This window comes from Pangasianodon hypophthalmus, chromosome 6 (genome assembly GCF_027358585.1).
Source record: "Pangasianodon hypophthalmus isolate fPanHyp1 chromosome 6, fPanHyp1.pri, whole genome shotgun sequence".
Taxonomy (NCBI): domain Eukaryota; kingdom Metazoa; phylum Chordata; class Actinopteri; order Siluriformes; family Pangasiidae; genus Pangasianodon; species Pangasianodon hypophthalmus.
The window spans coordinates 2,520,153-2,538,302 of record NC_069715.1 but is presented as its reverse complement, the minus strand read 5'-3'; the positions used below and the strand labels follow the sequence as shown (position 1 = coordinate 2,538,302).

Sequence of the window (18,150 nt, the reverse complement as noted above, 5' to 3'; positions counted from 1 at the left end):
TCTCAGCAACAGCTTGAAGTTTTGGGAACAGGTGCTGATGATCCCAGTGGTTTCTGGGCTTCCTCTGTCGCTAAGGGGCGTGGCCAGAAAGTGCTTGGACCCCTTAATCTTTTCTTGCTTAATATAGTCTTTATACAGTATATCTTTATATCTAGAATCTTTCCTTAATAATGGACTCTTCCACCTCTGCAACACCCCCACAGCTGAGTAATGGAACAATCCGAGGCTTTAACACACTCCTTAAGTGAGAAGACACACACCTCAGAAACACACTGAGTGACGTCTCACCACTACAATTGTTGATAACTGTAAAAAAAAATCATCTGAAACTTCATCCTTTCTTTTGATCAGCGTTCCTTTACCCATGTGGTATCTTCCAATGGAAGGTGAGTAAACATATTCAGTGTGAACTTAAGAATGGAACAATGATCTTCTCTCCAACACACACACTCTCTCATCTCACATGTGAAATAACCAGAGAACGAAAAAAAAAATCCATCATGTCCAAGGATTTCTTTGCTTAGAACCAACCATCAGGAAATAAACTCTTCCTGTTCCCCCCACACCAGCTGAGGAATGGACTCTTCCATGTCTGTCCACTCCTTTGTCCCCCAGTTTATACCTCACTTAGTCATAAAAATGTGGTCATTACACACACACACACACACACACACACACACACACACAAGCCTGAACAACTCTACTCCCTGTGTTTCCTCTCCTCCCCTCTCCACCTTTCTGCTCTTTTTTAATCTCTTCAAATGGAATCTATAACTCATGCTCCTCCCTTTCTCCATGCCTCCATCTCTCCCTCACTCCCTCACTTCCTCACTCCCTCTCACTCTTCTGCCCTCTATTTCATAGAATATTTCCTTCTCACTATCATCTCCCTCTCTGTCTCTATCTATCTATCTCTCTCTCTCATTACTCTGTAATCTCTCTGTCTGTTTCTGTCTGTCTCTCTTTCTCACCATTCCTCTATAATCTCTCTCTCTCTCTCTCTCTCTCTCTCTCTCTCTCACTCTGTCCATTTCTCACTCTCATCCTATTTTGTCTCTCTCTTGCCTTCTCTCCCTCTGTCTCCCTCTATCTGCTTCTGTCTCTCTTTCCCTCTCTCTCTCTCTCTCTCTCTCTCTCATTAGAGGAGTGAGACTGAGCGGTGTAATCGAGGCGCAGTGGTAATATAAATATCGTTATTATGTAAAGAAGCAGGCCATTAAACAATGCGATACTCAGATCTGCAGTCCAGCACCAGCCAAAACCTGAGAGAGAGAGAGAGAGAGAAGAAGAAGAGAGAGAGAGAGAGAGAAGAAGAAGAAGAAGAAGAAGAAGAAGAAGAGAGAGAGATGGCAAAAGAGAGAATGTTTCTGAGGCAGAACTGTGTGTGTGTGTGTGTGTGTTCTTGTCTTCTGTCTGCCTACTATACACACTATAGTTGCATTTCTGCTTCTCTCTCTATCTCTTTACACACACACACACACACACACACACACACAGAGTGCTGTAATCTGAACACACAAAGTTACATAACTCAAACACTGAACGCTTGACATGTTTCCTGAACCCAATCCTCTTAATAATGAACAGAGAGAAAGAACGAGGAGACGGATTGTTTGGAGTGAAGATGAAGAGACAGAGGATGGGATGAGAGAGAGTGAGAGAGAGACAGAGGATGGGATGAGAGAGAGAGAGAGAGAGACAGAGGATGGGATGAGAGAGAGTGAGAGTGAGAGAGAGAGAGAGAGAGAGAGGCAGGGTGTGTTTGTGTGTGTTTCTGGACTGAACTGTGTAAATGCATGTTTCATGGCATTGTTATTTATTTATTTATTTATTAGTTTTTTTTATATCATTATTTGTTTGGGTTTTTTAATAGAAATTTTTCTTCAATGATAAACAATGGTTGCCATGGTGATTGATGTTAGATGGCTATATGGCTCAAGGGTGAAAGAAATCTAATAAAGACGTGAATTTTGGTTTAAAAAGAGGTGTGATGATTGTGGGGTGTGAAGCTATAGTTACTAAAACTGATAAATTGACACACAGATAGACAGACACACAGTCAGACACACACACACACACACACATACACACACCTGGTCGAGCAGCTGGTTGTAGAGCTCATGGCAGTTGTCGAAGATGTATCTGTAGGTGGAGTCTAGGCACGCTCGCACACAGTCCTTCACCACCATGCTGGCTCTGGGTGGACTCTGCAGCTCCTGCACCTGTAACATCAAAGAAAAAACGTTTATCACGAGAACTAAGAAATTTATCACATCAAAAACAGGTTTATCACATCAAAGACAAGTTTACCATGACATCAAAGAAACGTTTATCACATTAAAAAAAGATGATTATCAAATGATCAAAACGACAGATTTATTGCATCAAAGAACATCAAATACACATTTATATCACAAATATCATAACTGAAGAAACGTTTATCACAGCACCAAAGTTTATGACATCAAAGAAAATCAATAAGAACAGAAACAAAAAGATAATTTATTACAACAAGAACAACAAGTTTATCAAAGAAAGATTTGTCAGTTTACCACAACTTCAAACTATTTTTTACAACTTCAAAGAAAAGTTTATCACAAGATCAAAGAAAAAAGTTATCACACCAAATTGTTGGATATTGAACCTCGTGCATTACCACGCTAGTTTTAATTTAGGAAAAGATTCACTCAGCAAAAAAAGATTCACTCAGCAAAACCCGAATGAACAGGAGAGTTTTTATTTTCTCAAAATTGAAAATGTAATATAATAATCATTTTTGTATGAGATTTAGCCAAACATTTGCTGCTAAATTATCATCAGCCTCCATGAAATAATGACAATATAATAAACCCACAGCTGTAGACCTCTTCATTGTTCTGCTTTTTCACAAATAAACTCACAAATAATAACCCTGTATCGATTCAGCTGAACCTGGGAATAAATCTGTGCTCTCGCATGCTTTCGCCTCGCAGGAATGGATGATATTACAGTAGATACACCGTGAAAATAAAGAAAATACAGAACAGGCTTCTGTCATGTCCAGGATTAGCATCCTAACCTCCGTGAAGACCCAGCAAATTATAACAGCAGTGTGAGACAACACAGTTACACAAAACAACATGAGTGCATTATTACAAATTTGAAAAAAATTGGCATTTGAAGCTTTAATTTCATCTGTGTAGAAACCCAACCCTAGTTACGCTAGCTTTTATCAGACATTGCTAACAACAAAATCCCAGCAAGAAGAAAGAAAGAAAAAAAAAACAGAATTGTTTACTACAAAATCCCTACTATAGTATAGCCAAAGTTTGGGTTTGCTAACAGTTAGAGCATCTAATCCTCCCAAATGACTGTGTCTCCGCCCCTTTTTCTATCTCAGTCAAAAAGTATCATCTGAGACATAAGACCTGCAAACTGCTCAAAGTTATCTCCTACTATTCCCTCCATGACGATGAAAATGCCACTGTCACTCTACAAAGTTCACAAATAGCTGTTAGCAAACATTATTTGCACTGAATAGTACATTATTAGGAAATAAAAATAAAAACAGTAGGCTGTTTTTCCTGTCACACATTACTCAGTCTCATAATTAATTACCCTTCACTTCACTTTATCCAATAATGCAAGACATTTTTTTGGAATTTGGTGAAAAAGCTGTTTAGTAAAAGCGCATGGTTTTAATACAGTTTGTATTAAAGATGTATTGTTAGATTTTAGACGTTAATATGTAAAGTTTTGAGAAAGGGTCCGATTTGAAGATCCCAAATGGAGAAAGCGCTAGTTTTAGTAGCGCGCAGCCTTAATATTTTTATATAACACTTTTAAAGATGACATGAAGCTTGATTTTTTAGGCACTTTCCTGTTCGTCATAAAACTCTATGTCTTACAAAAGGTAAGTGCCAAAAAATGATTTCCTGATTGTGATGATGCATGTGTTATTTTTAAAATCTCATCATGCGCTTTACTAGCGCTACAAAAAAAAAAAAAAAAAAAAATCATGTTCGGTACAAAAATGATTTTATGCTGTAAGATCAGTCTTATAAAAACCACAGTTAAACTCCTGCTTGTGGTTGTAATGAGCTGATTGCGGTACGAAGCTCTAAACAGCGGCCAGAATCCATTAACGTTAACGATTCTGCACTAAATGTAAGGAATCTCATAAAAACCAGCAGTAAGAGTTAGCAGCTGAATCAAAGCTATTTAATCGAGCTTTTATGTATCTATACAGTTGAATTAATCTTCATTACACACCATTCATTTACACAATATCCTAAACGATCCGTTTTGTTTAATGAACAGAGAGTCAGCAGAATCAGATTCATAAAGCCTGCTGATCTGTCCCTTCCCCTGTTGCTGGGGTCGTGCCTTTAAAAGCACATCTTCTCTACCTTTAATTTGTGTCTTTCACCTGGAAACATTAATATAGTTTACCTTTAATGTGTTTTAAATGTACAATAATTATTGTTTCGATTAAAGCTTTAACTCAGGGGTTCCCAAAGGTGTTGCTTCTCCACACAGGGTTGTGAGAGAAACATACAATCTCCTCTTTTGCTTTATTCATTTATTCTACAAATTGTTATTACAGATGTAGCTTTAACTACAAAGATGGATTTTGCGTGCTGCTATTTTGAACTGTCACTAGCAGTCGCATTCAGACAAGCCACATTTAAACAAACAATATACGTGCTGTTTTAGTCTTTCTCGCTATCCTGACACGCTGCACTGACGTAGAAGTTCAGCAATAAATAAGGACAAATTTCTCTACCTACAATAAATTGTTTTTCTATCACAAAGGATTTCGAGGAGAACCCTTAATTATCCAATAAACTCTTCAAGAACCCTTTAAGGACCTTTTGTAAGAGTGTGTACAGTAACTGGGTATTATCTAGTAATATCTAGAATCTGTCAGATGTTTCATATTTAGCTTCTTGGTACTTGGTAAACTGTAAGAAAAACAGGTTCTTGAAGGTTTCTTTAAGGGGTTCATTGGATAATTAAGGGTTCTCAGGCTCCTAAAAGGGTTCTACTAGCTAATCCTTCTGACAGGAAACTCTCTGTTCTCTATAGAAACCCGTAATGGTTTTTAGTAAATAGTAATTAGTACCCGTAACTATTTTTCCTCTTTTTTTGCTATGTTTTGAGACTCTTCTGTGAAGAGTGTTTATTTCTCCACTTCTGTCCATGTTGTAAAAATCTGATTAAGTGACGTGTTGAAAAAGAGCTGAAACGTAGCTTTATGTAAAAGACTGAATTGATTTGTGGCAAAGATTCTTCACTAATAACACAAAGTCATAAAAAGAGCCGTAAATGTGAGCAGCTGAACTAAATTTAACTCAGTATCAGTAGCTTCTTAAAATAATCTGTGATTGTGGTGAATTAATCTTCATTATACAGCATTGATTTGCACAAATAAACAATCTGTTCTTATTAGTATGAAGGGTGAGATCGTTTATGAGTTTACAGGCTTTATTATAGAGCTGTGTGTGTGTGTGTGTGTGTGTGTGTGTGTATACCTTCATCCTGAAGAAGGTGATGCTGGTCAGTAGGTCCACTGTGGATTTCAGGTCCTGCAGCCTCTCTGGATTTCCAGCAGGAAAATTATCCTGTAATTACACACAAGACAAAAATAACTCAAATTAAATAAATTAAAATGAAATAAAGCAGAGGAACTTTCTTAATTCCACCATCATCATCATCATCATCATCATCATCACCATAAACTATTACACATTTCTCACGGAATCACTGAAATAAAATGAACAGTTAGTAATGAATTTAATGTGTTTATTTTTTTCTCTCAATCGCTCTCTCACTTGTTGCTATCTTTCCCTCGTCTGTCAGTTTCAAGGTGCTTTCTCTTGATCTTTCTCTCGTTTCTGTCTTTGTCTCTTCTCTTGTCTTTTCATCTCTTTCTCTTGTACAGTAGAACCTGGCTACATGTATACAGATATTTTTTAAAACAAAGTGTTACTGTTTTTCTCTGCATTTTGGTCTCCCAGCATTTTGCAGCATTTTGAGTCACTGAAAACAAAGCTTTTTGAAAAACTGCTCACCAAGGTAAAGAAATCTTCACAGTTTTCACAGTTTTCACACGGACACGAAAGACGTATTTTTGAAAAATGTCATAGTGTGAACCTGTGCGTGTCCGTTTGTGTTTCATGAACGTGCCAGGACTAATTTCTTATGTTATAATGACAACGTGTAATTTCTTATTTTCTAATGTGTAATTTATCATTCACTAACATGTAATTTCTTATTCTCTCAACAGTATTCTTGACACGTTTGATGGAACAGTTTCTGATGTACCACCACTGCGCTTGTGTGGTCATGTGAGCCTTTTCAAAGCGTTCTTACATTTCTGGAGGGACGGAGAGATTTAAAAAAAATGCTGTTCATGATTTTTTTTAAATGGAGGCGTAAATAAATATAATTTTCAAAAATATCCATAAATGTGTAGAAGCTTAGTCTCTCTCTCTCTCTCTCTCTCTCTCTCTCTCTCTTTCACTACCTTGGACTTTATTGGTCTTTTTATTTGGTCTTATTTATTTTATCACTCTTCACTAAAACTTTAATCTCTAAAACTTAAAACTTTCTCCTTCACAAAGTTCTCTCTCTCTCTCTCTCTCTCTCTCTCTCTGTGTGTGTGTGTGTTTCTCTCTCTCTCTCTCTCATGCATACACTGTACAAATATCTCTCTTTTTTTTCCTCATGCCATCCATTTTCAATTCCACGTTTATTACTCATCTGAAATCCCATTATAGTGTCAATACGGCAAAATAAAAGCGAGTGAGGAAGATCAAATGATTGATTAGGCTTAAGAGTGGAATTTCTACTCATTACTTTCTTCCACACACTCGGATGACGTCTCAGTGAGGAGCAGCTGCTTCCTATAGACTCAAACACAAAACCGGGAGGTAACATAATGTATGATGTAACATAAAAGCAAGAGAAAATTTAAAAATGAAAGGTGAAAAAGACTAATATGATGATGCACAAATGAGAAGATCATGTGAGCATTGAAATAAAACTATTAGGAGAAGGATGAATGGATGGATGGATGATATATCACCAATATAGCACTGCATGCATAATCCAAGTGTTAATGATTGCATTTATCACTGGTTTAATTTAACAAAATGGCTTCCACACTCATTATTCAGCAGCACATAGAATAGCACTTGATCCAGCACATTCTGTTATTTTGCATTTTACATTTTTTAGATCCTGCTCTGACAGTTACTCGTGTGCACGACTTAATGAAGAACAAGATACTAAATCATGAAATCATAATGTGTGAGTGGGATATCATTTATATTATCATGCATTTAATTTGCCATTTTGAGTCGTCTAGTACATAAAATAATGCTAATGTTTTTGTTCATTCGCTCTTCTGTAAAGAAAATGTGCCCACAGTTTGAAGGATAAGCTGACCAAGCACTCATCTGTGTGTGTGTGTGTGTGTGTGTGTGTGTGTGTGTAAGTAATACTGCATTCAACTAAACCTTGTAACTCATAATTATGACCTCCAACTAGGAAAAAACTAGGAAATCGGCATGTTCTCCTCAACACCGAGTTCAGCAAGTGATGTTAAATCAACATGGCCGCTCACAGCATCAGCTTTAAATCCAGCAGCACTTCTTACCTTTAAATGAGTTATACTGTATATAAACGTATTAGCTTTAGCTCAATCAATATACAGACATATTCACATGTTACATCTATAACACTGACTCTACAGTTTGCTGCTTTGAGGAGGAACATATACATCACTCATCACAGTTAGCTGGTTAGCTGGTTGCTAACAAAAGACAAACATGGAGCCGTCCAAGTTTTTTTCCACAGTTTATAGCTCGAACAAACAGAGGTCAAAAATGACGTCATTCCGAGTTCTGACTTCCTATTTCTGAGGTAAATCAAATGCAGCATTAATATCAGCTGTAACCCAGGATGTGTGTGTGTGTGTGTGTGTGTGTGTGTGTGTGTGCAGAAGCTGATCTGAATCATATTACTGTCAAGAAGCAGTGTAGTGGAACAGACAGGAAGTGTGAAGGTGAGGTGTGCTGGCACACTGCCAAGTGCGCGTGTGTCCGAGTGTGATGTTCACGTCAGACCGATAGGCCACTGTGTGAGTGTGTGTGAATGTGTGTGTGTGTGTGTGTGTGTGTGTGTGTGAGCGGAGGTGTTTTCCTTCTGCCTGCTACTAGCATGTCACTACTGACTTACATTCAGGCTCTAACACACACACACACACACACACACACACACACGCACTAGAAAAGGTTCTTTCCATATTTAAGGGTTCCACACTTATTAGAGTGGTTCTACTTGGAACCTTGTCTTTAAGAGGTCTGATGTAGGATCTTAAGTAGAACCTTTAGGGTTCCCTCAGAGGGATTTTATAAGAAATGTAGATGTTCTAGACATGTTTGAACAGAGCACAATATCGTGTCATGTGTTAGACATTAAATGGTGACACAAAGGAACACAGTGTGTTAAGTCCTGGATATTTGGGTAACGTACACAACTTTTTGATTGGTTATTGACAGGATCGGTTGAGATGTGAGTCGTTTCCCACAGTGCACTGCTACATTCTCAGACTGATGGACTCAGACTGTCTCTGACAGAAACCTGAAGCCTAATTCAGAGCTGATAAATGACAGACCGTGACCTCTGCATTTCAGCGTGCGGTGCCAACTGTCCACTCACACGCAGCAAAAAGTGACATAAAATACCCAGCTTAAAGTCTTATAGCTTAAATAAATGATAAAACATTAAACACATTAAGATTTTATTTATACATTACTTCATTTTATCTAGCTATCTATCAGCTGCTTATCTATCCATCCATCAATCCATCTGTCAAGCTGCTTATCTATCCATGCATCTATCTATCCATCCATTCTACAACCATCTAGCTGCAATTCCATCCATTAATCTACCCCTTTATCCAGCTGTCTGTCCACCCACCTGTCCATGCATCAACCTGTCCACCTATCCATCCAACTACTCATCCATCAGCATCTTCTTCATCCATCCATCATTCGCATTTGGCAGACAGCCTTATCCAGATCGACTTACATTTATCTCATTTATACTTCTGAGCAGTTGAGGTTTAACAGTAGCTTGGCAGTGCTGGGGTATGACCTTCTAAACAGTAGTAAGTCCATCCATCCATCTATCCATTTTGCTGCCCATTGATCCATCAATCTATCCATCCATACAATTATTATTTTGTATATATATATATATATCCATGCACTAATCTATCTATCTGCCCATCCATCCATCTATTCATTCAGCCACCCATCCATCAGTCTACCCTTCACCCCATCTATCCATCCATTCATCCACCCATATCTATGAATCTATCTGCCCATTGATCCATCAATCTATGCACCCATCCATCCATCCATCCATCCATTTATTCTTTATTAATATGCTTATCCATCCATTAATCTAACCACCATCCATGCAGCTACCCAATCCATCTATCCATTAAGCTACTTATCCATCAGTCTACCCATCATCCAACCAGCCAGCTGCCTCCCCATCCATCCATCCATCCATCCATTCACCCATTCATCTGCCTGTCCATCCATCCATATATTCTTTCTATGTACTGTATACACATAGATCCATATAACGATCAGTCCATTAGTACCTCCATCCACTGTATTTTACATGAGGACTTCTCAGACAGATAAAATATTTATAGCTCATTAATAAATTCCTGAGCTCCTATAAACTGAGTAACATTTTCTTCTGGTTGTTGATGTGACTAATGCAAAAAAAAAAAATTGAAAAAGAAAATTATGGATTCTGTTGTGGAATTGAGTTTTATTCACACCTTTATTATTTATGTTGAAACTTTTATTTTTCTTACCCGGTATTTGGAGAGATCGATTCTCAGAGAGTTGTGTAACTGATCCAAGAGTTTCACAAATTTTTCTCTCTGTGGAAAAAATACCCACAATATTAAACAAACGCACAAGCACATAAAATACTGCAGCACTCAGTAATAATTCATTACACATAGAGCGCTTATAGTACTTATAGTGCTTATAGTACTGCTAATGACAGGATGCATCCATTCATCAATCATCCACCTGCAAATCTGTCCATCCTTCTATCCATCCCTAAATTTATTCAACCATCATCCACCGGTCCATCATTCGTTCACCTTTCCACTCATCCATCCATCTATCCACTCATATTTTGTGAGATGTTAATTCTAATGCCAAGAATAGCTCCAATCCATCCATCCATCCATTCATCCGTTCATCATTTGATCAGTTCATCTATCTGTTAATTAATCTTTCCACTCACCCAATCATCCATTAACCTGTTCATTCAACCATCCATTCATCCATCCAACCATTACCAATTTATGAAATTACGCTGTCCTTAACAATAATGTCAACAGCCTCGTTCATTCATTCATTCATTCATCTTTCCATCCATGAACTCATCCATTGACCTGTTCATCCAGCCATCTATCAATTTAAAATTTTCACTCAAATTTCAGATGTTAATTGTAATGCCAAGAATAGCCCCAAACATCCTTTCATCCATCTATCAATTCTGTTATTCATCTTTCTACTCACCTATCCATCCATACATACATCTATCCATCCACTGAGCTGTTCATCCATCCATCCATCCACTGAACTGTTCATCCATCCATCCATACATCCATCTATCTAACCATCTATCCATCCATCCACACAGCTTCCTCCTCAACATTCCGTCATAATCACACACTCACCCCGAAGTTGGAAGCAGCGAACCGGTCTGAGGCGGAGATGTTGGTGCTGGTGGTGGTGGTGTGAGCGAAGTAGGCGTTAATGTTCGCTAACAGGTTACTCATAACAGCCGGCACTCCGGGACACATGTACTTTGACGACAGGCAGGAGAAATGACTGGAAAAGAGTGAGAGAGAGAAAATAAAGTTCATAAAGTTTACACAGACTCACTGTACTGATTTTCCCAGAGCGATCATAAACACTGGAACATTACAGCTACAAACTGCTACTAATGATACAGTTGTGAAAACAAGATTCTTGCATTCATTTTGAGTTTTTCACTAAATGAAAAATGATGGTCCTTTTTATGCGTTCAAAGCATTTCGCTTTACACGACAATTATAAACAACATCAACAACAAACTATAACAATAACGACAATGCAGTTTATGCTAATTAAGCCATAAGAGTGCAAAGTGAAGATAGCATTCTTCTTCTTCTGAACAAAGCTGCATAGTTTATGGTTTTGGACTTTTCTCACAACACAAAACTTTACTATTTAATATTTAACACATCCATTATCTGCTCATTGTTGTGCATTATACCAGAGAACTGTTGAATTCTGGATTCTGATTGGTCAAAAGGTGTTCATTAATTTTCTATAACTGGAGCTTTGACAGTATGACGTCTTGTTCTTTGATAAATAAAAACTCGTCACTGTTGGTGTGGTCTAAAAGGAATAAACCACTTGGGGATGTGCTGTTATAGGAAAATTATCAACTTCAACTTTTCTTATAATCAATAATCAACATTTTCCTTCTTGACATCCAGCTATCCAATCTATCTTTCCATTTTTTAATCCACCCTTCCAACCATTCGTAGCTCTTCATCTTTCACCCAACCTTCTATATATCCAGCCATCCAACTACCACTAAATCAACCATCTTTTATTCATATCTCCAACCATCTATCTCTATGTTCACTTTTCATTCATCTTTCTAGATACACATCATTTTGTTCACCCTCCAGCCTTCCTTTAGACCAGCAATTTTCTCATCCGTTTCCCACCATCCATTTATTCATCCATTCTTTTGTTCTACTTCCAATCATCCATCCAATCAACCAACCAACCAACCAATCTGTCTATCCATTGATCCATAATCTATTGATCATATATCAGTGCATCCTTTCATCCATTCACCAGTATACTATACGTATATCATCATGCATACCATTCCATCTACCATTTTAGTGACCTCATTTAATTACATTTCTTGTTATAAAAAACATATTTTAATTTAAAAAATGACACATGATCATTTTTAGAAGTAAGAAATAGCAGAGCCGTGGTGATATGAGAGGAAAAGTGGGCCAGCAGGGAAAAGGAACTGTGAGCTTCAGGGCTGAAAACTGAAAGATGATCATGAAAGACTTCAAGCCATAAGAGAGGAGACGCATTAGAGAGAGAGAGAGAGAGAGAGAGAGAGAATAAGGAAGATATAGAAACAGAAAGAAAATGAAACAACGAAAGAGGGAGAGATGTAATAATAGCATAGAGGAAAACAGAATGATAGAGAAGATGGTGAGACAGAAAAAAAAGAAAGAGAGCATGGAATTAAAGGAAGTGCGGGAGAGAGATAATAAGATAAAGGAAGGAATGGACAGATAGAGCTCCATGAATAAGGCAGCAGGGTTCAAATACACTTAAATAAGCACCAGCCCTGTGTACATCACACACACACACACACACACACACACACACTACAATTAAAAGCAGCTCCATGTGTCCAAACAACTCAAGGCTTAAACGAAACACGGCAAAGGAAAAGTAGGACAGTAAATTCCATCCATCACCCTGTTCATCCATTGATCTGTTTATCTGTTTCCACATCCGTCCACCCATTTGTCCATCTGGTAACCTCTACATTCATCCACCTACTGACTTGTTTTTTTTCCCATTCACTTAATAATCCATCTTTTACCCTTTTTAATTATCCACCTATCCATCCATCAATTCATACTGGATATCCATCAACCTGATCAACCATCCAGCCATACATCCATCCGTTCTTCCAGCCATCTATCCATCTGTTGACTTGTTCAACCATCCATCCATCCATCCATCCATCAACTTATTTAATTATCCATCTGTTTTTTATTAACCAGTTTATCCATCCCTCCATCCATCCATCTCTCCATCCATCCATCCATCCATCTATCAACTTATGTAATTATCCATCTGTTTTTTAATAACCAGTTTATCCATTCCTCCATCCATCCATCCATCCATCCATCCATCTCTCCATCCATCCATCCATCCATCCATCTGTTGACTTGTTCATCCATCCACCCATCCTTGTTTAATAATCCTTCTGTTCTTTCATTAACTGATTTATCCATCTGTCCATCAATCTGTTCATCCCTCCATCCATCCATCTGTTCTTCCAGCCATCTATCTATCTGTTGACTTGTTCATCCATCCATCCAACCATCCATCAATAAATCCATCCATCCATCCAGAGAGAGAGAGAGAGAGAGAGAGAGAGAGAGAGAGAATGAGCTGAGAGTGTGAGAGCTTTCACTCTGACATCAGACACACACCCATCCACACAGAGCTCAAACCAAACCACAACTAACACACCGACGAGACTTTCACACAGAAAACATTCAGCGAGCGCATCCTAATAAACGACAACATTCTCATCTAACAGCCTGGAGATTATTCCATTATTTTACATCCATCAAAGAGTTGAGTTGTTTACTTAGTGAGATAATGTCTGATTATAATAAATGATTGCAAATTATTACTCATTAGTCACCTCTATAGCGGTGAAGTGTTTATATAAACTGAAGTGTTTATAACCACTGAATATCATCATAAATAAATAATATCAAACATCCCATTATAAATATTTTAAATACTAATGATTAAATGATTAATGAATTATTTATCATATTGCTACTCATCTGTTTCCGAACAGAACTTAAATAGGTCTTCCTACACGCCCTCAGTGTTCTTCAGCATGTCCTTCTGCGGGAACCATACAACTAAACATTTCCTTTAGGAGGATACTTTTAGGAGGATTAAAAATCCTTTTTTATCCAATGAACTTTTCAAGATCCCAAGGACCATGTACCAAAATCTAAATGTTAAACGCCTGACAGGTTCTAGATATTTCTTGTGTTATATAAAAAAAAGTTCTATTCAGTTAATACCTACACGCTTAAGGGGAAAAAAACATGCTTCAAGGGTTCTCTAAGGGTTCATGAGATACTTAAGGGTGTCTAGCTTCCAAAAATGGGATCTCCTTGGAAATAACCTGTTGGAGGGTTGCACATAGGAACTTTAAAAGTTCCCTCAAAGGGATGATGGCGGAAAGAAAGCTTAAGGGTTTTAAAGTGTTTTTAACTATGTTCATTGCATAATTAAGGGTGCTTATCTTCCAAAAAATAGGATCTCTTTGGAAATATCCTGTTGGAGCGCTGCACATAAGAACTTTAAAAGTTCTACCAGAAAGACAAATGGGTTCTTATCACTGCTCCATCTAAGCTGTGCCCATGCACAGTCACACACCTCTGATGATGCTCCCATGCAGAATCTGCCAAAATGCTGACACAAAAATGTGCACGAATATGTTAGGTTTTGCTTAGCAAGAAAACAAATAGAGAGAACATTAATTCTAATGTTTTTAAGAGTGTAGTTAACCATGTTTTTGCATAATTAAGGGATATTAGCTTCCAAAAAGTGTACTAGCTGGAACTCTTTATGATACTCTGTTGTATTTGGGACCTTTGAGGGAAGAGGGAACACTTAAGGGCTCTATTTTTTTTAAATAGTGAATTTATTTAACACTATTAAATGTTTAATAATAATAAAAAAACTTAAACCTTCTGTAATCCATCATTGGGTTCATAACGATCTACTGTCAGAGCTGCTGTTATAGAAAATTACTCGAAAACATTCTGACCATTCAGAATCCAGAGTTCAGCAGTGCTGTGGTGTATTATTCATCAATTAAAGATTAAACAACTGGATCCTGATGATGCTGCGATGACTCTAATATTAATAACAGCCATTAATTAACTAATCAGACAGTAATTAAGTGATAATCATCACACCATGTGAAATAAAGATGTTTTGGAGGGAAATTGACTTTTCGCATGGAAGGTGTGTGCCGGGTCTCTGTGTTCACGGTGAGCGACGTGTTAAAGAGTGTATCCAGGTAAATCAGAGCCTGAACACATCAGTGACCCCGCTAATTAGCTCTGTCTGAGAACCGCTGATGAATAAACACTCAGAGAAAGGGTCCGGGTGGGGGCGGAGCCAACTCTGGGGCTTTCAGGGAAATATTACTGTGTGGATTAATGCATGAGAATGAGTGTGTGTGTATATGAAGATTTTATATGTTTTATTCATAAACTAAAAATAAGGGTCATCCTGATTTTAAATGGCTTAAATGAAATGAAATTACTAATTAAATGTGATAGCAAAATTGAAGGAGGAAAAATCCAAACAATTTCTAATTATTAAAATCTAAATCTAAAAATCAGTAACTTTATGTTGTATTTATTTACTTGTTTGTTTGTTTGATTGTTTTTGTTTGTTTAGGGTGCCTTGGAAAATGTTTTTTGCTTTTAAATACATTTAATTATTGCGTAATGTGAGACCAAACCGAATAGCAAACAAACCAAAAGTATCAGTTTCGTTTTGATTCAGATTTAAGCCATGGACTAATAGGAGTGAAGATGCCATTAACGCATGGTCAGTTCCACCTTTCCGTTTCCCACAGGCTTTCCATCCAGTGCTGGAATATAACCGGGTCGCTACATCCAGACCAGATGAACTTTCAAGCTGCTTTGCTACTTCTTCATCCATGAAGCTTCCAGCTGCTCCGGAGTTGATGAGGGCATATATGGAAAACATTGGGAAGTTGAGCAGCGTGACAAACAGATGGGGAAAGATGAACGTTCACCTGGGTGAAGGATGTTTCTGTAGATGTGATTCACACTCTGTACAGTCCCTCCATCCTGCACTCTTTTTTCCTCCACTCTCAGTTTGACATTCTCTCCATTCTCCACATTCTGGTTTCCAGGCAGATGTGATTTGTGGAGGAACTACGAGGAACTACGAGGAACCGGTGGACGTCTGGACATCGGCTTGGACATCGGCTGAATGAATCGATTCAGTGAGAGTGGGTTTGAGGATCATCACTGAGACCATGAGGAATATTTTTGTAGACCATTTTCCATAATCTTTAACTTACTTGTTAATTCTATGTTTTGTAAATTTTTATTATAAATTATCATTTTATTGAGATTTTATATAATAATTTATTCATACAATTTATTAATTCATTAATCAATTTTTACCATTAATAGACAAGGTCAAATTTTTTTTATTTTTTATTTTTTTTTTTTTACAGACTCATTCAAAATAATTCTCTGGGGTTGTTATTACTGTAAGGAGCTAAGAAATAAAAAATAATATATCCATTACATTTCCTTGTTTAAACTAATTTGTAGTGAATTTAATTATAATAATTACTTTTACTTTTTTACTTTTTTCACAAAAAAATCACAACATACTATTAAATAAGTAGATGTTTAAAGGACAACTTTAAACATTACTGTGCGTTTGACTCTAGTGAGTTAATTACATTACAGATTACTGATACATGACTCATTTAGATTATGATTTTCTTTTCTTGTCATTTTTTAAGACAGGAAATGACATAACCCTGTCTGGTTAGTGAGTGAATGCTAAGAGTGCTAGCAGTGATAATTGTGCAGAACGCAGCTCTGGACTCATTAGTGCTGATTTGTTGCTCATTAGAGGGCACTTAGGCGAGTGTAATGGTCGTACTGTAGACTGGAGTTACAGAAGAAACACATTCGCTCAACCAAAACACACACTGAATGTGGCATCGAGGGCCCGAGGATCATCACAACAACGCCAGCAGGCGGAGATACACACGAGTCCAAACGTCAGAGTCCAGTGCCAAGAGCTTAACAAAATGTAATGCTGAACCACTGTTACCACCAACAAACACCATCTGTGAAGCCTTGTTCCCATTTCATTCCCTCTGAACGGAAATATTTAGTCTGTTAAACTATTCCATTTTAAACCAAACTGACTTATACTAACCAAATACTGCTTTACAACAGCAGACACTGAAAAATATTCATAGAAAAATGAAAATGACCTATAAATACATTCATAACCTCGACACAGCCTTATGCACTTCGAATTACTTATGACAACGCATTACAATTCTTAGCCAATGTTTATAATGCATTATGTAAAATAAAACACTGTGTCATGCTGTTATAGAAAATGAATCAACAGTGGCATGGTATGATGAAGAGGAGTCCCTGTTGCCATCTCAAAGCTGATTACTTTCCCATAACAGCACACCCCGAACTGTATTATTCCTCTCATACTACAGCGATTTGCAGATAAACGTAAAGTTACAGCTTTACCTCTGACCGTTACAAAGCGCTGACACTGGAGACGCCGTACACAGAGCTGTAGCGCTGCAGAAATGCCCGAGATTTCGACAAACAAAATAAACAAACAGAGAAAAGAAACGCTGGATGCGACACACAATATGTTTTAAACTAATCATTTAATCATTTATTTAGTACTGATTTAGCGTTCTCCATGCTTGGATAATCTTTATAATTTCTACACGCATATGGTAAACGTTTATTTATCTTTATCCATCGCCACTTTTCTGACCAATGAGTGATCCAGTTGTATGAAGACTTTTTCAGTCCTACACTCCACTTAGCTGTGATTTTTTTTTTTGGTTTGTTTAATTATTTACAGTGTGAATCTAAATAACAAATGAAACCTAAGTATCAATTTCACTCTGATTCTGACTCGGAAAACAGATTAATAGGCGTAATTGTGCTCTAACAGATGTTTTTTTTTAAAAGAGTCATAAAGTTACGTTGATTTGGCATTTGGCAGATGGCTTTATTTCTACTGTGGAATCAAATCAAGTCCAGAGCTGAGCAGTTGAGAGAGAAGTGCTTTAATTAAAGTGCTCTTGAGATCTAAATTGGTGTTTCAGAGCATTTTGTACCTTGACCTTAGTGTTATGGATACAAATGTGATACTACGTCTGAGTAAAATATAATAATAATAATTTTGGAGATATTCTCTTTTCAGTTTTATAGTTCATCACTTCTGGGAAAACAATAAAAAAAATTGATTTGTGATGCGCATAATTAAATCCTCTCTAGAAAGTTTATGTCCCGCCCCCTGGGGGGTGGGGGGTGGAGCCTGTGTGTGTGGGGTGGGGTGGGGGGGGGGCGTGTCTTGCTCTACAGTACTAGATCGTTAGCAGTAAACATGGTTCTCTGGTGTGTTTTTGGCTCTGCTCTTCACTCACACTACTCATTTT

The 18,150-nt window shown here is 37.4% G+C and overlaps 1 protein-coding gene across 4 annotated transcripts in view; it reads right to left on the bottom strand.

The window, feature by feature from the left end:
* Positions 1-18,150, bottom strand: part of LOC113534663 (protein unc-13 homolog C) — a 187,428-nt gene that overhangs the window by 103,841 nt on the left and 65,437 nt on the right. For all 4 annotated transcript variants that reach the window (XM_053234714.1, XM_053234713.1, XM_026927613.3 and 1 more), the window contains 4 exons: positions 10,766-10,919; positions 9,884-9,952; positions 5,514-5,603; positions 2,094-2,222 (listed from right to left, as the gene is read on the bottom strand). In XM_053234714.1, the coding sequence (XP_053090689.1) occupies positions 2,094-2,222; positions 5,514-5,603; positions 9,884-9,952; positions 10,766-10,919 (442 nt within the window). The remainder of the gene's footprint in view (positions 1-2,093; positions 2,223-5,513; positions 5,604-9,883; positions 9,953-10,765; positions 10,920-18,150) is intronic.